The 22,750-nt window shown below is 44.0% G+C and overlaps 1 protein-coding gene across 10 annotated transcripts in view; it reads left to right on the forward strand.

Annotated features, from left to right (window-relative positions):
* Positions 1-22,750, forward strand: part of TAMM41 (TAM41 mitochondrial translocator assembly and maintenance homolog) — a 146,126-nt gene that overhangs the window by 116,066 nt on the left and 7,310 nt on the right. For 9 of the 10 annotated variants that reach the window (XR_014545484.1, XR_014545485.1, XR_014545486.1 and 6 more), the window contains 4 exons: positions 5,981-6,131; positions 12,773-12,918; positions 15,250-15,415; positions 16,855-16,917. Coding sequence is in view for 7 of the 10 variants with exons in the window: in XM_083603542.1 (XP_083459668.1) it covers positions 5,981-6,131; positions 12,773-12,918; positions 15,250-15,415; positions 16,855-16,917 (526 nt within the window). In the remaining 3 variants the exon portion in view is untranslated. Of the gene's footprint in view, positions 1-1,947; positions 1,969-5,980; positions 6,132-12,772; positions 12,919-15,249; positions 15,416-16,854; positions 16,918-22,750 lie in introns of those variants that run through there. The other variant, XM_083603541.1, reaches the window with a different exon arrangement.

The following is a 22,750-nucleotide window of genomic DNA, read 5'->3' on the forward strand; positions in this document are numbered from 1 at the left end:
GGCCAGCTGAAATTTAACTGCTTGCTTCTTGCAAAGAATTCTTGCCCTTTAAATTGCTAGCCTGAAATCAGAATCCTATCCACACACACAAAAAAGGAAGAAAGCATCTGGTCTCTGATTACCTCTGCAGATTTGTCACAAACAAACTCACATTTCTGATTACCATATTAATTCACTTGCCAGAGCAAGGACAATCCATCAGTTAACCTGTCACTTTGGCCGATGATGTCATTGCTCCTGCTCTGAGAAAGGAAGTCCCAGACCTGTGCTTCTCTGTGTTTCCCCCTCCACTATGGGGCAGTCTCAGATACTTAACAGATGAACACTGTGTGCAAAGTGTGTTCTTCCCTCCTTTAACTGGATCCTTGTTTGCAACATCTCTTCATAAATTTTGGCAAGCCAAATCATTTGTGATGAAAGGATAATAGGCCCTGAAAATACAGTATTTTTAATAGACCCCCCCCCCCCGCTTCCCAGCAGAAATGATATAACATGCCACACCTTGGGACTGGACTTTTGAGGAGAATGAACATCCCAAAGCCCCTGGGGTGGGTGCATGCAATTTAAGAATAAATAGGGTCTTTATAAGAAAATGTTACATAAGGAACCATCAAAGAGATGAAACCTCTACATGCTTAATTTAGACCAAGGCCCACTGTGTTCAGTGGAGTAAAATGTTTAGGAGTGGGTTATGGCGAAGACCCCTTATAATACATTTATACTGGATTCTCTCTCTAACTCACATCCGCAGGACATGGTTACAATGAGTCTTGCTGAATCAGACGTTAAAATGAACATATTAAAAAAAACCAGCAAACTCTGTTAGTTTTGACTCTTCAATATGAGATGGCAGGTAGTGTAAATCAAGTGAAAGAACTGAGTCAGAAGACCACATTTCTTCATTTTCCCCCTCTCAGTCAAGCAGATAAGCTATTATATATCAGGCTTTTTCCTAGCATATAAACACAGTTGTTCTCAATAGAGGTGAACTGGCTGTTTGGTCACTTGACTATTCAACTGGCTGTGTAATTTGGCCGTTAGACAGACAGCAAAAGCAGCTGGTCTTTCACTGTATTCCCCTATTGTCTTCTCAGCTGCCATTTTCAGCTCTAGAAGATTGTATTGACTTTTTCCCCCCTCAAGGAGGAAGAAAAATGCTTGTTTGTAAAATTAGGCTTTTAAAAACATGTAGGAAAGCAAATTGAAAGCATGTGTTCAAATAGCCTCTCCCAGGACCAGTTTACCTTTAACTATTCAGATGGTTCAGATTTTGTGTCGCTAACAAAAACCACACTTCAAATGCAGGGGGGAGATAATGGAAGAATAATGATATTGTATGCCCCACAGATTCGTTTTGGGTCTCGAGGGTTGTGTTCAGAAACATATATCATCGGCTCTGGTTTAAGCTTGTGAGGTTCTGGATACAATCATCTCTTTGTCATGGACTTGCTTTTACCCATATACCTTCTAAATGTTTGCGAAAACTGCACACTGTAATAATATCAGTCTATTTGTTTCATTGCAGTCTAGCTCCAGCTGTCTCCTTCACTCTAAAATCATCTTGTGGAAACTTTAAAAAAAATAAAAAACAGAAGAAAAGGGTAATTTGGTTAGAGGCAATACTTATTCCTTCATCGTGCAGGGCAAAATCTGGAGGGAAATTGCATAACTGTGTAAATATGTTTACAACATTGATTATTCTATGGACAAATGCAGCACAGTGGTGTACAGATTGCCTCAAATTAAATCACACACGCAAATGAGAAACAGGAAGCATCCAAGGAAAAAGACAAAACAGGAGAAAGAATCTCAAAGATGCCCAAGAGTAATGTTCAAATGACCATCACTTTTTCCACCTAAACAGACCTCCTTCAGGGGTTTCCATGTTTCCATTTACAAAAACATCAGTTTTGAAATTGCGAAGGAAGATAAAAGCTACTGAGAAAGACCTCTGTGTAGCAAAATGAGGTGGGCATCAATGTATTACTCTTCAGCATCTTTGAGACTGGTTTTCCTTTTTTGTCTTTTCAAATCAAAGCCACCTACAAATGTGTGAGGGTTCATGTGTTATTTTTATCCAAGTAAATTGCAAAGGCCTCCGAGATTGTCTCTTGTTGCTACAGCAGAAGAGATACATGCTGGGATCCAAAGAGCTGCTTAGGAAGGCGACTTGTGCTACTTCAGTGGAACTTCTGACTGTGAACTGCTGACCACTATCCCATATCAAACTTCAGAAATTCTCCTTGCTTTCAAAAGCCATTTCCATGGTGGGTGTGGGCTTTTAATGTTCAAGAACAGGTCCAGCTCTCCTCCCGTGGGCTCCCTTGTTCTAGTTTCACAGTTCTTTGGATCTCGATCACAGACAACGGAAGTAAGTTTGTCACCTTGTCTGTTCTAGTTGATGACTCAAGCGGTAGAAGAATGGGCTTCAATTGGAGCTTTTCCAGCATATGTCAGAACTGGTTACAAATGATGACGTTTCATCAGTATTGCAGCCAAACATTGCAGTACAAACGTTCAGGCCAGACTAATAGTATGTTAGTGCCATGAGTGATAACCTTTCACCCATGGCATGCCTTCCTATTCATGTCTATGTAGGTGGAAGCGCCACATGTGCCAATACATTCCCTTTCACCTCCATTTGGAAAGATCAGGTAGAAAGCGGTGTGAAAGGCTCCTGTCAGAGACTCTGGAGAGTGGCTGCCAGTCAGGGTTAGCTATATGGACAAATAATCTGACCTGTTATAAGGTAGCATCCTGTTTTTTTACTTTATTATTATGTGATAAAGCAAAACAAAAGCCATGTGTACATGGGATCTATGGAGTATGTGTTTTTTTTAACTTCATCAAACTCAAATATTCGGGCATTTTCTAAAATGGAATATAAGTTGCAGAAGTGTATGGGTGTTGTTATAGGGCTGGATTCAACTAACCCGTTCTGCTTGTGGAAGCCAGTGGAAGGACTTTGTGCAATGTGGCTTTCTCCCTCACCCCTGTATCTTCTCCGGATCTGCTCTGGAAGGTTGGGAGCATCCTCAGAACAGTACATGGGGGAAGGGGAAGGAAGATTTGTTCCATTGGATAAGCAGAAATGCTTGTGCCAACAGAACAACCTCTTTAGAGCTAAGTTCTGCAATTAATTCTCCTGGGCATGGTCGGCCAATTGGTGTTAAAGAAGGATAGAACTTTTTTTATGTACGCTACAACAGCAGCAAGAATACTTATTGCAAAGTATTGGAAGATACAAGATCTACCCACCCTGGAAGAATGGCAGATGAAAGTGATAGACTATATGGAATTGGCGGAAATGACTGGCCGAATCCGAGACCAGGGAGAAGAGTCGGTGGAAGAAGACTGGAAGAAATTTAAGGACTATTTACAGAAACACTGCAAAATTAATGAATGTTAAAATGATGTCGGAATGAAATGAAGCGGTTTTAGCAACAATGTTAAAAAGGAGTATGTAAAAATGGCTTGTTAATAGATGAAAATATAAGGCTATAATATGTTAAGATAAAGAACTAAGATAAAAACAAAGAGGGAAAGGATTTGCTGAATTAATCATTCGAAATGGAATACAAAAAAGGGAGGTGAGAGGAGGTCAGGGAAACAAGTAAATGAAAGGCAAGACATCGAAAGATGGACTTATTTTTAATCGTTTCTTTTTTCTTTTTTTCGATTCTGTATTTTGTATTTTTTGTTTTCTTTTTTCTATTTTCTTATCACCTTTGTAACTTTTTTTTTTTTTTGAAACTTCAATAAAATATCATTTAAAAAAAAAACAGAATGCGGCAGCTAGACTGGTGACTGGGAGTGGCCACTGGGACATCTGAAGGCAGCCCTGTTTATGGAAGTTTTTAATATTGAATGCTGTATTGTTTTTAACTCTCGATTGGGAGCTACCCAGAGTGGTTGGGGAAACTCAGCCAGATGGGCGGGGTATAAATAATAAATTATTATTATTAAATTGAATTTTATCCTCAGTGTCATTTCTGATACTCAGTCTTGCAGAAGCTGGGGAATCATGAAACTAGGTCTAAGTGGCCTAGAAATAAGTTATTTAAATCAAAGTATTTATACCCAATAGTGGGTGTTGGCATGGGGCACTGGCATTCACCTGACTCCAGTTGTCAGCATTGCTCCTGAAAACTGGGATGGAGAGAGGAAAGTCAGCGTGGTGCAAACACATAGGTCCATCTCCCGCTGTGCGTTCGCTAGGGTTGCCATACGCCTGGAATTTCCTGGACATATCCAGAATAATAATAATAATAATAATAATAATAATAATAATAATAATAATTTATTATTTATACCCCGCCCATCTGGCTGGGCCTCGCCAGCCACTCTGGGCGGCTTCCATAAAAACCAAAAATACAATAAAATATCACACGTTTAAAACTTCCCTGAACAGGGCTGCCTTAAGATGTCTTCTGAATGTCAGGTAGTTGTTTATCGCTTTGACATCTGCTGGAAGGGCGTTCCACAGGGCGGGCGCCACTACCGAGAAGGCCCTCTGCCTGGTTCCCTGTAGCTTTGCTTCTCGCAATGAGGGAACCGCCAGAAGGCCCTCGGCGCTGGACCTCAGCGTCCGGGCAGAATGATGGGGGTGGAGACGCTCCTTCAGGTATACTGGACCGAGGCCGTTTAGGGCTTTAAAGGTCAGCACCAACACTTTGAATTGTGCTCGGAAACGTACTGGGAACCAATGTAGGTCTTTCAAGACCGGTGTTATATGGTCTCGGCGGCCGCCCCCAGTCACACATTTATCAGCAGCGTCTGGGCAGAAATCGGCCAAATATCCTGGAAAATCCGGATGTATGGCAGCCCATGTCAACAGTGCTGATTTTTCTGATTTTCCCTTAAAATAGCTCAAAAACGGCAATTTTTGTTGTGATCCTGCCAAAAGAAGCTCAACAACCTTGGGAAAAAATAAAAAAAGAAAGCTCAGCAACTTTTCTGTCCGGATTTTCACTGTTTGAAATATGGCAACCCTAGCATTTGCTCCATACTAACCTTGCCAATCTCTGTCTTTGTATTCAGTGATGCAGGCAGCAGGAGGTCAGGTGAGCACCACTGTCTGCTATTGTTTCTACCTCCAAGAACAATATGTTACAGAGATGCAAAGACTTTGCATTCATGTGTTGCATTGATTACAGTGGTACCTCGGGTTAAGTATTTAATTTATTCTGGAGGTCCGTTCTTAACCTGAAACTGTTCTTATCCTGAGGTACCACTTTAGCTAATAGGGCCTCTCGCTGCTGCCGCTGCGCCGCCACACAATTTCTGTTCTCATCCTGAAGCAAAGTTCTTAACCCGAGATACTATTTCTGGGTTAGCGGAGTCTAACCTGAAGCATATGTAACTTGAAGCGTATGTAACCCAAGGTACCACTGTATAGGTGTTTATTGCCACCTGCTTTTCTGTAAATGTTTTATTTATAATGTTGAATGCTTTGTTGAAAGTGGAGCTTGACAAAATTGGAAAATCTCTAAATCATTGTACCTTCATTCATTAATTGTGACATAGTTCTGGGATTTGCAGTCAGTTATGAAGCACATAAATCCCATCATAGATTATAATACCTCTGCTGAGGGAGCTGCAGGGCACTGGCTGCCACTATCAGGTGCAGTTCAAGGTTTTGTACCAGAAACCATGTTTTTGGCATTGCAGCTTCTGCCCTCTGGAATGAGCTGGAGTTAGACTGACATTTAGTGCTTTGATGTTTAGGTGCCTGCCTTAGACATTTTTGTTTAAGAAAGCTCTCCTGGTCATTTTATGGAATATTAATTGTGCAATTGTAATGATGGTTTTATTGTTTTTAGAATCTGTATTTTATCAGATTTTATCTTATCGTATAATACTTTAGCTATGGCTGTGAAGCAGTTTGTAAATCAGTAAAATAAATAGAAATGCTTTGGTGTGTGTATGTTTAATGCTTGTAATTTCTGATGCCCTACCCATTCTCTTGACTACTTTTCAGGTGAAAATCCTTACTCAGAATGAGAACGTTAAGCTGCAAGCTGCCCTTACTAGTAACTTGAAGAGCGCAGTCACAGCAGCCTTTCTTATGTTACCTGAAAGTTTCTCTGAAGAGGATCTTTATATGCAGATTGCTGGGCTCTCTTATTGTGGTTAGTATGACTTTCAGTGTATTTTTGTTGTTGTTGTTGCCAGGGTTCGAAAAGGACCCTAAACCTGGATGAAGTATGTGTCGCTACATCCTGCTCTGTGCTTCCTGTCTTGCTTGCCAAGGGTTCCCATAAAAGCATTAGTTGAGCATATGCTGATTCACTCTCCAGAAAAGAAAAAAAGAGTGTTTAATTTGGTCCTACACGAAGCTTGCCATTGACTCATATATTGCTTTCTCCCGTATGAAACTACCTGTATTTAAAGCCAGTGTGGTTCAGAGTGTTGGACTAGGACCTAAGGGACAAGAGTTCAAATCCCTGCTTAGCCATGAAACTCACCGGATGACCTTGGGCCCGTCACAGTCTCTCAGCCAGACCTGCCTCACAGGATACAATGTTGTGAGGATAAAATGAGGAGGAAGAGAACCACGTATGCCAAATTGAGCTCCTTGGAGGAAAGATAGGATATGAATGTAAGAAATAACTAATAAAGTCCTATGCTGTCTGGGCACGATGGGAGTTGTCTTTCCAACCTGGGTACCTGATTGGTGTAGGCTGGTTTAGGGTGACCTGGGCTCTGGCAATGATTTTTGGACTGTTCCCCCAAATGTTGTGGGCATCTCTCTTGAGGGAGGTCCATTCCAGTCCCCTCACTCCTAGTTTTTAGGCAGCTGGTTTATGTGGTTCTTTCAGAAAACGTTTTGGCTTTTTATTGTTTCGGAAGGCTCGTGGACTTCAGTCCCTGTCTCATAATGTCCTATATTGCTCTGTATTGTTTAACTTTAAAATTATATTGTAAGATGCAAATGGCAGGGTAAAAATGTTTTCACAAATAAAATACAGAGAGCCCATCCTTGCCATATGAAAAAAAAACCCTTCCAGACAAAAACCAGACACCAGTACCCTTCAGCAACATCTCAATAAAACTTGAAGCTTGAAATGAAATATGTACAGGTCAACTCTTAAATTGTGGGTAGCCAGTGTGTTGCCATCCAGATGTTGCTGGACTACAGTTTCCATCATCTCTGACCATTAGTCATGCTAGCTGAGAGAGGGCTGATGGGAGTTGAGGTTCAACATCTGGCTACTCCTTGGTTTCAATGAAACAAAAGCTCGGCAAGGAAGAGCAGCTACATACACTGTATATTGCAACTTATGCTTTATTTCTCGGGCTTTTCTGTGTTTCAACACAATATAGTTGAACTGACAGGCTTTGGCTTGATGTATAACCTTTTAATCTTGGAGGGGAAAGCCCAGGCTTACATAGTGCATTATGGCAAAGGCTTGACTAAGTGGTCTTGGAATTGCAGAGAAACCTTGTTGGCACAGCATGGTTCGAAGCTGAGTGAGTATATTATGCTTTTATGTGGTAAGGGAAATCCTTTGACAAACTACCTCTGACCTTCCCTGGGGTAGCCTTCTGTCAGACGAGGCTGAATAATGGCCCAGGTGCTTTGTTTCAGGAAAGCTTAAGGCACATTCTGCAGAGTATAACAAATGTTATAACATGTAACTCTTATGCCTTTGTGTTGGTGTCCCTCACTTAGAAACTAGACATTGGAAATTTTGATTATATCCCTAGTTATAATCCCTAGATCATGAGAAAAAGCCTCCTCTCTTTGTTGTTATAGGCTGCCTCAGCCCTTTTGTTTTCATGTTAGCGAAGGCTTCCCTACTGTGGAAAGCTTAATGCGGTCAATATTCTGACTGGTGTTTTAAAAATTGTGTTCTTCCCTTACATTAGTTCCTCCTGTGTTTAAAGCACTCAGTTCCACTTTCCCCTTTACACACATGTGTGAGTTGCCACATTTCCTGTTTCTCTGAGCATAGAGCAGCCTTCTAAAAAAGCGATCCTGGCATGTAATGTTTGCTAACGGAGCTAGAAATGAGTCAAAGCACATCAAACTGTTTTGGGATGGATAAAGCCTTCCTTGTTTCCCACGTTTTGCCCATGTAAGGAATAAGTGATGGATAATTGCTTGGTCTGAAATGAAGAACAATTGTTTGGTGTCAAAAGTGTAAAATACCGTATTTTTCGCCCTATAGGACGCACTTTTTCCCCTCCAAAAATGAAGGGGAAATGTGTGTGCGTCCTATGGGGCGAATGCAGGCTTTCGGTGAAGCCTGGAGAGCGAGAGGGGTCGGTGCACACCGACCCCTCTCGCTCTCCAGGCTTCGTGGACCTCTCCGCAAGCAGCGGGAGCGCTCCCGCTGCTTGCGGAGAGTTGCCTGCATGCTGAAGCCTGCGCGCACTGAGCTCAGCACGTCCAGGCTTCGCGGACCTCTCCGCAAGCAGCGGGAGCGCTTCCGCTGCTTGCGCAGAGTTGCCTGCATGCTGAAGCCTGCGCGCGCTGAGCTCAGCGCGTCCAGGCTTCGCGGACCTCTCCGCAAGCAGCGGGAGCGCTCCCGCTGCTTGCGGAGAGTTGCCTGCATGCTGAAGCCTGCGCGCGCTGAGCTCAGCGCGTCCAGGCTTCGCGGACCTCTCCGCAAGCAGCGGGAGCGCTCCTGCTGCTTGCGGAGAGTTGTCTGCATGCTGAAGCCTGCGCGCACTGAGCTCAGCACGTCCAGGCTTCGCGGACCTCTCTGCAAGCAGCGGGAGCACTCCCGCTGCTTGCGGAGAGTTGCCTGCATGCTGAAGCCTGCGCGTGCTGAGCTCAGCGCGTCCAGGCTTCGCGGACCTCTCAGCAAGCAGCGGGAGCCAGCGCTGGTCTCCCACGGCTTGCAGAGAGCTGCCTGTTTGGGGGCTAGGGTCAGGGGAAGCTCGGGCGGGCCTCCCCCGCCCCAGCCCCGCGCCTGGGGGGGAAATAATTTTTTCCCTTTATTTATTTTTTTAATAATCTTTATTAAAGTTTCAAAGAAGTTACAAAAATAGAAAAAAGAAAGAAAAGATAAAAAAACAGAAAATACAAAATACAGAAAAATAAAAAACAATTAAAAACAAATCAGTCTTTCCATGTCTTATCTTTCATTTGCTTGTTTCCCTGACCTCCTCACACCTCCCTTTTTTGTATTCTAGTTCAGTAGTTGTTTCAGCAAGTCCTTACCCTTTTTGCTTTTATCTTAATATTTTATCTTAATATATTGTAACTTTACATTTTCACCTGTTAACAATCCATTTTTACATACCCCTTTATAACATTATTGCTAAAACCACATAACTTCATTCCAGCATCCCTCTAACATTCCTTGATTTTACAGTGTTTCTGTAAATAGTCTTTAAATTTCTTCCAATCTTCTTCTACTGACTCTTCTCCCTGGTCTCGGATTCTGCCAGTCATTTCCGCCAGTTCCATATAGTCCATCAACTTCATCTGCCATTCTTCCCGGGTGGGTAGATCTTGTGTCTTCCAATACTTTGCGATGAGTATTCTTGCTGCTGTTGTTGCATACATAAAGAAAGTTCATCCTTCTTTGGCACCAATTGGCCGACCATGCCCAGGAGAAAGGCCTCTGGTTTCTTCAGGAAGGTATATTTAAGTGCCTTTTTCATTTCATTATAGATCATCTCCCAGAAAGCCTTAATCCTTGGGCACGTCCACCAAAGGTGAAAGAATGTACCTTCATTTTCTTTACATTTCCAACACTTATTATTGGGCAAATGGTATATTTTTTGCAAGCTTGACTGGTGTCATGTACCACCTGTATATCACTTTCATAATATTCTCTCTTAAGGCATTACATGCCGTAAATTTCATACCTGTGGTCCACAACTGTTCCCAGTCAGCAAACATTATGTTATGTCCAACATCTTGTGCCCATTTTATCATAACAGATTTCACTATTTCATCCTGAGTATTCCATTTCAACAGCAAGTTATACATTCTTGATAATATCTTAGTTTTGGGATCTAACAGTTCTGTTTCCAATTTTGATTTTTCCATCTGGAAGCCAACTTTCTTGTCCAGATTGTAAGCCTCCCTTATTTGATAATAATGAAGCCAGTCTCGCACTTTATCTTTTAGTTTCTCAAAGCTCTGCAATTTCAATTTATCTCCTTCTCTTTCCAAAATCTCCCAATATTTCGGCCATTTGGCCTCCATATTGAGCTTTTTCTGAGCCTTCACTTCCATCGGTGACAACCACCTTGGGGTTTTACTTTCAAGTAGATCTTTATAACTTATCCAGACATTAAAGAATGTTTTCCTGACAATATGGTTTTTAAATGCTTTATGTGCATTGACCTTATCGTACCACAAATATGCATGCCACCCAAATACATTATTAAAACCTTCTAGATCCAAAATGTCTGTGTTCTCAAGAAGCAGCCATTCTTTCAGCCAGCAAAATGCGGCTGATTCATAGTAAAGTTTAAGGTCTGGCAGGGCAAATCCACCTCTTTCCTTTGCATCAGTTAGTATTTTAAATTTTATTCTGGGCTTCTTGCCCTGCCAGACAAATCTAGAAATATCTCTCTGCCACTTCTTGAAACAGTCCATTTTATCCAGAATTTGCAATGATTGAAACAGAAACAACATTCTTGGCAATACATTCATTTTTATAGCGGCAATACGGCCTAGCAAGGAAAGCTTCAAGTTTGACCATATTTCTAAATCCTTTTTCACTTCTGACCAACATTTTTCATAGTTATCTTTAAATAAATTCACATTCTTAGCAGTCATATTAACCCCCAGGTATTTTACTTTCTTAACCAGCGTTAAACCTGTCTCCTTCTGAAACCTCTCTTTCTCAATCGCAGTTAGATTTTTCTCTAAAACCTTGGTTTTAAATTTGTTCAACTTAAATCCTGCAACCTGACCAAATTCTTGAATCAGTTCAAGTACTCTTTTGGTACTAGATTCTGGCTCCTGTAATGTCAATACTAGATCGTCTGCAAATGCTTTCAATTTTTACTGTTTAGCTCCGACTTGTATACCTTTGACCAGTTGGTCCCTTCTGATCATATTTAGGAGAACCTCCAGGACTGAAATAAAGAGCAGTGGGGAAGTTGGGCAGCCTTGTCGTGTCCCTTTCTCTATCTTAAATTCCTCCGTCACCACATTGTTAACAATTAGTTTAGCCTTTTGTTCTGAATAAATTGCACCTATACCATTTCCAAAACCTTGACCAACCCCCATCCCCTGAAGGTTTTTCTTCATAAAACTCCAAGAAATATTGTCAAAAGCTTTCTCCACTCTTCCCCTTTATTTCCCCCCCAAAAAACTAGGTGTGCCTTATGGGACGGTGCGTCCTATAGGGCGAAAAATACGGTAATTATAAAGGACTGCCACTGCATAATTCTTTCTAAAATATATTTCTGATTGGGGAAAAAATCAGACATTGGTTAAGATTTGGACCTTACTTAAAATTTTTAGTGGGACGTTAAACTAGTGTGCAACAAGAATGTGTTTGAGGCTGTACTTTCCTTGCTGTGCCTGTTGGCAGGTACCATTTCTGACACTTCCACCTCTACAGATTGCATAATGGAGAGAGAAGAGCAGTTCTTATCACGGGAAAGAAAAGCAAAAATTTACCTGGGCAATTATCCTCCTCCTGAGGCAGAGGAGTGAGTGCCTGATCCTCTGGCCTCCACCGGGCACATAATGCGCTACATGAGTGCTCCATGCAGAGGCAGTTGCACAGTCCCTTTTTTGAGAGAACTGGGTTGGGGCATTGCAGCAACTGGAAGGGCAGTATTCTCAGAAGTCAAATGGAGGCCCAGTTTTGAAGTGTAGTAGAAATAGTTGTGTCTGTCAGCTTCTCTATTTCAAGAGAAATAGGAACTGGTCAAAGTGAATCTGTATGATCCTGTGCTTAGTAACACCTAAGTGGGAGTCCCTTGTGTGACAAGCTACAAAAACTACAAATGGGGGTGGTCCCCTGAATGTGGACAGATGCAAACAAGTGTGTTGCCTAGCAGGTGCTTCATATTACTTTCTTCACTTAAGCTTATCTCATGTTTATCACGTTGTTCCTCCAAGGAATGACCCCATTTTCTCCCTACAACAATCCTGTGATAACATTGCTAACAAGTGTCCCAAGTTGGACTCTCCCTAATCCAACTCTGACATTCTGTCCATTAACACACCAGTCAAGTGCATTCCTCACTATGGGTCACAAATTGCTAACTAAATGGTGAATATCTTGCACTCCATTTTTCCTTTTTGGTTACCAAAACATTCTTTCTTTCTTTCTTTAATGGGGTGCCAACATGCCTGTTTACACTTACATTGGGATATTTTGATTGCACTTGCTATATAGGTAACAGTGCTTTATCCTACAAAGAAAAAAATGGGCTATCTTTTATTGTCAGAATATGATAATGCTTTGTACCCTTTATGCTTAGCGTCTTTACATATCTGTTGTCTTGTAACTGACTCCTGTTCATCAAGCATAATCTATTTTTCTTCCAGACTACACATACTCGTGGGTAACAAATAATGTAGAAATCAGCCTCTTAATATTGTCAGGTTTCCTCCCTGTGGTTAGGCGATTGGCAGCTGCCTGAGGTCTCATGCCCTTCTCCCTACACACTTTTCTCTTCTGGATAAAAACTTGGTTAGCATTACATCTGCAGGAGTGGTTTCCCTAACAATAAGTATTCACCCCATAGTTTGCAGACATGGTTAGAAGTCACACCATCCCTTCCTCAGATTGTGTGCGTTTTCATTGATAGTATGTATGCTGACCGTCTTGGTTTGGTTTAGGTGACTTCAGAATGATAATTGGAGAAGATAAGTCGAAGGTTATGAACATAGTGAAGCCTAATATGTTGCATTTTCAGAAGCTCTACAGTAACATATTAGAGGATTGCCCACAAGTGGTGTACAAGCACCAGCAGGGGAAGCTGGAGGTAAGCCATTAATGATGAAAAGCTTTTTAAACAAAAACAACAAAAACTGCTAATGATGGCGTGTCTATGTGTTCTTCCCTCTCCCTTTCCCTGGTTGGACTGCATGAATGAGCTCATGTTCAGCATAAGTAGCAAATGTGCCAAAGGAATATCCCACACCAGTTCGACTCCCATTTTTTAATGTGATAAATAGTAGTGAAACAGACAGCAGCAGCTTCACGCAACTTTTCTAGATTCTGAGAATTGCATATTCAATATGTTCTGGATTCTTTTGTGCAAGCATACCATTATTAACAGCCCTTCAGGTGTCCGTCATGTAATTTCTGTAAGCCATGGACCTGAAGTGATAAAAATGTGTTTCTGCTATTCATCTGGTTGCTGTGTTGCTCGTTGTTGTATATGCTTTTCATTTATGCTTGAAGAACTTGGTTAAGGTGAAAAGTTTGTAGCCTGTTTTGCCAGGAATACTCCTCCAATAAACTGCATTGCACTGCGATTGTTCAACTGTAGCTAAAGTGAAGGTGGGGTTGGGTGTCTGCACTGTAAATTAACACAGGGCTGCCAGGAGGCTGTTACCTTTCAGCACAGAAGGTACAAGAAACAGGACAGTTTGGAACTTGATGCCTTGAGAGCCAGGTGCTAGCATTGTACTCAAAAGGTGAAATAGATGGAGGGGCTGTAGATCAGGGGCCCAGCTCATTATTGCATGTAGAAAGTCCTGGTTTAACCTCTGACGTCTCTGGGAAGGGTTGGGAAATAACCCTGCCTGAAACTCTGGTGAGCTACTGCCAGAGTTCCAGGCATATCCAACTCCCAAGAGACTGTGATCTACTCCCAGTATTAAAAAAAATGGCAGTGATCTACCCATTGTCATTGGAGGGAGGAGGAGCGTGCGTGGGGTGGGTGGGTGGATTGCCCAGAGTTGTTGAGCTTTTGGGGGGGAGGATTGCACAGAGGGTTTTTTTTTGCTAGTAAGGATCCTGTGATCTACCAGGATCAGCCAGGGATCTTCTGGAACTTTAGACAGTACTGAGTTAGATGGACGAGTGGTCTGTTTCAGTATAAGCAGGAATCCTATGTTCCTAATAGAAATTCAAGCTATATGTCTTTTCAGTCTTTAAACAGATAGCTAAAGATTAAATTATTTCTGTTCTTATGTTTCCCAAATAACCCTTATTGTGGAAGTTCATTGCTTTATGCTTTTCACCCACCAGGTCTCATTCTGCTTTCAAAATTCTGCATAGTTGCAAAAGTGATTTGCTGGAGGGATGTAGCTCTTGTTCAAGAATAGTCAACTTCTTTGAAAATAAATTTAGGAAGAAGCCCATAAGAGCACATTAAATAAACCCTCACTGCAAGAAGTGAAGTTGCAGGGAACCAGGCAGAGGGCCTTCTTGGCAGTGGCGCCCTCCCTGTGGGACACCCTCCCATCAGATGTCAAGGAAATAAAGAACCACACAAGACAGCCCTGTATCAGGAAGTTTTCAATGTTCGACTTTTGACTGTGTTTTGTATATGTACTGTAAGCCGCCCAGAGTGGCTGGGGAAACCCAGCCAGATGGTGGGGTAAATACTTAGAGAATTGCACCTCTCTCTTCAGCTTATAAAGTCCCTTCATGGTCTTTTCCTGGTTCCTTACTCCTGCAGTATCCAACTTTCCAGCATTCCAGCTCTCTTAAAGTGTTTCAGCCCATTTTTCTCTTCAGCTCTTCCCTCCAAGTTTCTGACTCCACAATAAACTGCCTTACCTAACTTTCTAGCTTGACATATTCTCCTCGCAGCCAATCAGAAGAGTAACCTTCTAGTTAAGATTCTATTTCCCCTTAATTGTCAGGTTTGTATGCTGATCCTTTGACCCTCCTGTGCAGACCTTCCTTAACAAAACATCCCCTTAAACTTCTAACCTTCCTTTGAACTTTTCACCCTCTTATGCAGGAGAGCCTTGGATGCAGAAAGCTACCATTTTACAACCCTAATTTTGCAACCAAAAACCAAACACAAAATGGCTACTCACCATGATGGCTATGCTCTGCCTCCACGTTTGGGAGGCTGTATGTTTTTGAATACCAGTTGCTGGAAACCTGCTCTTGTGCTTTAACTTTGCTTGTGGGTTTCCCACAGACATCTGGTTGGCCCCTCTGAGAAAAGGATGCTGGACCTTTGGGCTGATCTATCAGGGTTCTTCTTGTTCATACTGTGTGGAGGGTTGCACTCTTATAACAGCAATATGTGTTGCAATTTTTGGATGTGCCTACAGAGCATGGTATTAAAATATTTTGCAGTGTTGCTGAAAACAACAACCCGTGTCCGTTCATTTCTCTCTCTCTTTAGATAGATAAGAGTCCAGAAGGTCAATTTGCGCAGCTAATGGCTCTGCCAAGGACCCTACAGCAGCAAATAACTTTTCTCATGGATCCTCCGGGAAAGAACAGAGATGTGGAAGAAATTTTATTGCAAGTTGCCCATGACCCTGACTGTGGATTAGTGGTACACCAGGGTAAGCTTACTGATGAATAATAGTAGTAGCTTTTTATAGGAGTCAGTGCTTAACAATCAATCTTTTAGGTAGGTAGGTAGAACAAATTCTAATTACTGCTTGAGATCTAATGTTTGGGCATTCCTCATGAGATTTTTCCCTCCCCATTCTGCTTAAAATCACATTGCTTGGTTTTAAAAACAGTTTGTCATGTGATACTACTCAGGAAAAAACAGCTCCAAACTCCTTTGGGGGTGCAGTGTTAAGTTTCACAGTTCCTCGAGTCTTAGCCAATAATTGGTGCCCTTCTGAGCCAACTGCAGTTCCTGAGAGCTGAGCCAAAGAAGTAGTTATGCCCAATAGACGATGGGTTGTACTTTTATCCCAGGATCTGTCCTTGAGTACCTTCTGAATCATAGACATCCTAAATGACTTTGAGGTTGACGAAGTAAAAAAAACAACCCAGTTTTCCTCATCTGTAAAATGCCCCCCAAAAGTCACTACCTTGATCATTATTGAGAGTATATGCATAAGGTTAAAAAAATGTCAAGTGCTTCATAACAGTGTTGTATAAGGTGCAGTTTCTTAAAATAAGGGGCACAATCCAATTAAAATTCAAGCATATGAACCCCCAGTTTGGAGGCAATGAAACGAAGGTAAAAGGGCTAAACTTTGGCTAGAGTACACCCAGTGTCCTTTGTGACTTGGATCTTTTAAAGAGGTCCATTCTTGAAATATGGCAAAGTATTATTGTTGTTGTTGTTGTTGTTGTTGTTGTTGTTGTTTATTTATTGAATTTATATACCGCCCTATGCCCACAGGTCTCAGTAGCATGCATAAATATTCACAGTGGGGGGAAAGTATGTGTTGCTGCTTGCAAAAGTACTTCCATGAATGTCTTGGGCACTATATTGTTCTCTACTTGTAGAAAGTAGCTCATTCCCAAAGGTGTGGCAGCCAGTTTTCTGGAAAATATTTTAATGCTAATGAACAGCACTTGAGGCCTCTTCATACTTGATGGCGAATCCAGCAAATGTGTGTTTGTGAAGATGTGCCTCATACCAGCAATACTCATTGATGGCAATTACCCAGTAGCTGCATGAGAAATAATCAAAGAACTGTGATTGGCTGCGACTTCTTATTGGGTATATATTTGATTGCAAAATCCAAGTTTTTCTCTGTGTAGTGAAACGGCCTTCAAAAGTTTTTTTTTAATGTAAATGTATGTCTTAAATAGCATGAAATAATTTTAATGAGCTTTTGAATCTACTTGATAAAAGCAAAATAAACAGCTTTTGTTAGGGTAATTGGCAAGTAATACTGTCATGCTGGGTTTACTGTGTTACTGGAAAAATATTTGACTTGTAACCCCACCACCACCTTAAAAAAAAAAAGGAGTATCATGGATAACATCTGTTTTTGTTTATCCTCTTTCTTTCTTTCGCTCCCTCTCTCTCCAGGCATTTCAGGAATTGTGAGATCGTCCAGCCTAATTCAGAGTGCTAAAACCACCCTAACAGCTGGTAAGAGCATGTGGTGCTGGGTTTTCCTGATGGACCATATCCTTGAGGAAGATACACATGCAAGGCTAATTCTATTCCAGAAATTAATAAAAAATGATCTTGCATATCTAAGGGTTGGAAATGAGAGAGCCTGTTGGTTCAAGTACCTTAAGAACCAGCACTTCAGTTGAGTTCAGGAGATGCTCAGCATCTGCTGTATGCAGAACACTCCGCATGGGAAGTACTTGTCTGCCATTGAGAGCAGCCATTCTAATCACTTTGGTGAGCATCATATTGCTGTCTCTGCTAACAGATCTGTGCTATGTACTCTTGGGCTTCTGAGAAATATTTCTGCAGTTACTTGTTGAAATGTAAGCTGTCTGAGTTACTGACTCACTAAACTGGGCATTGCATAGTTAAAACAAACTGTCTACCGTATTTTTTGCTCTATAAGACTCACTTTTTCCCTCCTAAAAAGTAAGGGGAAATGTGTGTGCGTCTTATGGAGCGAATGCAGGCTGCGCAGCTATCCCAGAAGCCAGAACAGCAAGAGGGATTGCTGCTTTCACTGCGCAGTGATTCCTCTTGCTGTTCTGGCTTCTGAGATTCAAAATATTTCTTTTCTTGTTTTCCTCCTCCAAAAACTACCGTATTTTTCGCACGATTGGACGCACCGGACCATAGGACGCACCTAGTTTTCAGGGGGGGAAATCAAGGGAAAAATATAATCCCCCCCCCGCAGCTCTGGGAGCAGTGGACAGGCTGCACGCAGCCTGCGCGCTACTCCAAGACCTTCTCCCTGCTTTTGCGGGAGGTGGCGGAATTCCCCCACCTCCCGCAAAAGCCCACAGGAGCCCCGCGTGACTCCTGCGGGCTTTTCGACCAGGAGGGAGAAGGGACTGAAACGGCCAGTCAGTCCCTTCTCCCTCCTTGGGGAAAAGCCCCCAAGAGCGGCACGCTCTTTAAAGGCCGCGCAGCTCTTGCAGGCTTTTCTGGAGGTGGGGGAATTCCCCCACCTCGCAGAAAAGCCTGCAAGAGCCGCGCAGCCTTTAAAGAGCGCACGGCTTTTGCCTGCTTTTGCGGGAGGTGGGGGAATTCCCCCATCTCCCGCAAAAGCCCGCAGGAGGGAGAAGGGACTGACTCGGCCAGTCAGTCCCTTCTCCCTCCTTGGGGAAAAGCCACCAAGAGCTGCGCGCTCTTTAAAGGCTGTGCGGCTCTTGCAGGCTTTTCTGCGAGGTGGGGGAATTCCCCCACCTCCTAGAAAAGCCAGCAGAAGCCACGGAGCCCCTTTAAAGAGCGTGCGGCTTTTGCCTGCTTTTGCGGGAGGTGGGGGAATTCCCCCATCTCCCGCAAAAGCCCACAGGAGGGTTGGAGAGTAGCGGGAAGGCGTCGCACGCCTCCCCGCTGCCCCCCATCCTCTGGGGCTGGCGATGGGGGAAGCGCTGCTTTCCCCACCGCCAGCCTCGAAGCCGGGTTGGAGAGTAGCGGGAAGGCGTCGCGCGCCTTCCTGCTGCCCCCCAATCTCTGGGGCAGGCGATGGGGGAAGCGCTGCTTTCCCCACCGCCAGCCTCCAACCCGGGTTGGAGAGTAGCGGGAAGGCGTCGTGCGCCTTCCTGCTGCCCCCCATCCTCTGGGGCTGGCGATGGGGGAAGCGCTGCTTTCCCCACCGCCAGCCTCGAAGCCGGGTTGGAGAGTAGCGGGAAGGCGTCGCGCACCTTCCTGCTGCCCCCCAATCTCTGGGGCAGGCGATGGGGGAAGCGCTGCTTTCCCCACCGCCAGCCTCCAACCCGGGTTGGAGAGTAGCGGGAAGGCGTTGCGCGCCTTCCTGCTGCCCCCCAATCTCTGGGGCTGGCGATGGGGGAAGCGCTGCTTTCCCCACCGCCAGCCTCCAACCCGGGTTGGAGAGTAGCAGGAAGGCGCCGCGCCCCTTCCTGCTGCCCCCCATCCTCTGGGGCTGGCGATGGGGGAAGCGCTGCTTTCCCCACCGCCAGCCTCCAACCCGGGTTGGAGAGTAGCGGGAAGGCGCCGCGCGCCTTCCTGCTGCCCCCCAATCTCTGGGGCTGGCGATGGGGGAAGCGCTGCTTTCCCCACCGCCAGCCTCGAAGCCGGGTTGGAGAGTAGCGGGAAGGCGTCGCGCGCCTTCCTGCTGCCCCCCAATCTCTGGGGCAGGCGATGGGGGAAGCGCTGCTTTCCCCACCACCAGCCTCAAAGAGCAGACTCTCCTGGCTTCAGCGGAAGCAACGTGAAGCCTCCGGAGCGCAGGCTTCTGAGGCTTCGTGTTGCTATCACTGAAGCCAGGGAGCCTGCATTCACTCCATAGGACGCACACACATTTCCCCTTCATTGGAGGGGAAAAAGTGCGTCCTATAGAGCGAAAAATACGGTAGGTGTGTCTTATGGTCTGGTGCGTCTTATAGAGCGGAAAATACGGTAAATGAGCTGACAGTATTATGACAATATTACAATTCACGGACCTGATTTTTGATACATAACCATCTTACTTGGCTACAAGTGATCGCCAAAGAAGAAGACTTACACTCCAGATTTTGTCCAGTCCGCTACATCAGTCATAACTCTATGGAATAGCAGGAAGCAGTGCAACCTCCCAAATGTTGCAGAAGACCCTTTGAAGTGATTCTGTCGATGGCTGTATGCATCTCACTGTTCTATAGAGAAGTGAACCCAAACAGGATCACTTCCTCAACTAGAAAATCCATCAGAGTTTATATATATATATCGTTGTATATTACATTTGATCCTCCCTTTTCTGCCCATCCCTGCCCCTCCCCTCAATCCCTAGGATAGGCCGTCCTGCTGTGGCTCCATCAAGATTTACTGCCCCCGGCGGTGGAGCAAGCCAATCGGGCGCCTGGGGTGAGCCAGGGCAGGACAGTCCATGGGGCCTCCAAGGAGTCTGCCTGCCTCCTCCCACTCAGCCGCCCTACAGCTGAGGGGGAGGCGGCGCATGAACCATTTGGGCAGCGCAGAGCCTGTGGGCGCCCAAGCCACTGCATCACTCCCAGGAGAAATGCGTGGCTCGGGTGTGCTGCAGGCCCCGTGGTGATTGCCGCCTGGCATTTTGTCACCCCCATCAGTGGTGACACCCGGGACGGCCCGCCCCCCCTTCCTCCGCCCCTGACTTGCCCCTATGCAGATTCTGCCTACAATCACAAGTGCTCAGTCTGCTGCAGCCACCTAACCACAAACTCTCTTTAGTCAGTTCACACTTACAGGGCACTTCTCAATGATTCAAACCACCCAGTTGATACTAATTCTTTTCACATGCATTCTACAATCTTTTATCTTGTAAAGCACCCTGAGATCTTTTGATGAAGAGTGGTATATAAATCTAAGAAAAAAAATAAATTCTACCCTATCTGTCATTTGAGATATTGCAAAAAGGAAAAGAAAAGAAAAGAAATCTCAAGGCCAAATTACACATTATACCTGCAGTGATGGGCTCCTTGTCATGGGCTTGCAGTATGTTCAGTTCTGGATTTTTATTTGTCTGCCCACCCACACCCCATCCAATTATCCCACATGCTAGTGCTGTTCATGAATTGTGTAGGAAGCTCACCCGGGGAAGTTAACTTTGTTACTCCTGTTGACTTAGCTGTGAAGCAACAAAGGAGCTACTGGGCTTCCTTCTCTTCTCCTTTGCATAATCTGCAGATCATGAAACTTTTGTTTCAGGCTTCTGAAGAGTTAAAGTGTACTCTGTGAGGGCCTCACACCAGCACAGTTGACGGTTCATAAATACATGAGATGTGTGCCACTAGAGGCCAGTTGCTAACACCTGCATCCTGGCACATTAACCATCTGTTTTAGAACTGTTTAATTGGTGGGAATTCCTGGGCGCCTTGACTTTCAGCTCTTAACACACACTAATTTACTAATAGATAAGTTTGTGGCTTCCCCACAGAAATGCATGGATGATCGCAGTGCAGCAGATGTCTTAAGAACATAAGCACAATTAAGTTGGGTTGCTGTGTGTGGGTGTTTTTCATATATTCAGCAGTATACAAAGATACCGGTTTAACCACTTAACCATCCTTCTCCTGTTACAACTGTAATTCTCCTAATGAATCTTTGAACTAGCACAGACTTGTATGAGTATTATTTATCAATGGTGTATTATCCACCCATCTCCTACGCCCTTTTTCCTCTTTCCCACGCAGACTTTATTCAAATTTTAATGGCAGGCCTGAGGCAGAATTCAAAAGCCAGACGTTGTTGCATTAGCAACATGCATTTTCCTTTTATGTCCCCCTTTTCCTTCTCTCTGCTTCCCTGGCAGTTATATGGTTGTTATCTAGGGAGGACTTGCTATATGTTGTCAACATTTGCTGTTGCTCAACTCACATTCAGCAATCTCAACAGTTACTTGTTTCAATATGATGCCTGCATTTTTATAAACAGTTTATCACTTGCTGAAACACAGGTAACATAGCCCTTGTTAAGCCCTGAAATATCTACAGGCCATATGGTAGGCAGTTGGGTCCTCGATGGCGCTCATTATGTAGCTGCCGTGCTCTGCTTGCAAACATTATTTGGCAGGGAGCACAACAAGGACTTTTTAAACAACTGGTAATGTTTCCCTTCATCTTTTTCTGCCAGCGTGGTTTTAAACTAGTTTGAGCCTTATATTTTTGTTTACTGTCAGATGCCCTATTTAGCTTTTCAAGAAAAGGGGCCTGTGTGTTTTCTAAAATCTGTGGCAAGACTTTTGGTCTGGTTTCTATTAGAAGTGGCACCATCCATTGATTTATTTTTCCTCTTGGCCTTATGATCTTTTAGAAGCTTTGAAAATGTTTTATATTTAGTTGCTTCTAAGGAGAGTGTGTGTGTGTGTTACACATACACAGTTATTGCATTTGGCAACCTTGTGTAAAATAAAGCCATTTGCAGTAAGGATCTAGCAATGCTTAGTTTTCTGCCAAGGCATGCATTGCTATTTAATTCCAACTGATATCTCTTCTAGGTATTCCTGAGTATTCAGATTTTGAAGCTTTGAACAATGCTAGGCTACATTCAGACTGCTGCATAGGAAAAACACTGATATTAGCCCTCCCCATGTAGACTTATAGTTAAAGACCAGAAAATTCCAGTAGCTTGGGGTAGCCCGCCTCCACCGCACCCTGGCCACCCAGGGTGCCACCACCGAGGGGGTTGTCAAAATGCCGGGTGGCACTCACCGTGGGGCCTGCAGCATGCCCGAGCCACGCCTCTCTCCTGGGAGAGACGCGGTGGCTTTGGCGCACACAGGCTCCGCGCTGCCCAAACGGTCTGCCCACTGCCTCCCCCTCCCCCAGCTGTAGGACAGCTGGGTGGGAGGAGGCAGGCAGACTCCGGAGGCCCTGCGGAGCATCCTGCCCTGGCCGGCCCCGCCCCTGGGTGCTGCCCCAGGCGCCCAATCGGCTTGCTTCACCACTGAGTCTAAGACTACCAGCTGGCTTAAGTGGCAACTGCTCTCTTCTAGGATGTGCCTTTACTTCCCCCTCCTTTTCTGTCTATCAGTCTCCCATGCCTACTCAGTATGCCCAAGTCCTCATTGGGTAGTTTTAGGGTTCCTCTGAGTTTTTGTGCCTTAAATATTTCTGGTTCTCCTAAGCTTGCTTATTATTTGTGGGTGTTAGCATCTTGTCTCTATAAAGATCCACAGAGAATGAATTCACTATTAGAACAGTAGGATTTAAGCATGGACTCCAGCGGCACCATCTTTTCAATTACAGCAGAACAACAGTACAGTATTGTTACTAACTATATAGCCAAATATTTATTCTACAAAGCTTGTCATATTGGGTGTTAACCAATGGGTGTCTCTTTGCTTCTCCAGAGCACATGGGAGAAGGTG

This window comes from Podarcis filfolensis, assembly GCF_964270895.1.
Source record: "Podarcis filfolensis genome assembly, chromosome: 2".
In the NCBI taxonomy this organism is placed as follows: Eukaryota; Metazoa; Chordata; class Lepidosauria; order Squamata; family Lacertidae; genus Podarcis; species Podarcis filfolensis.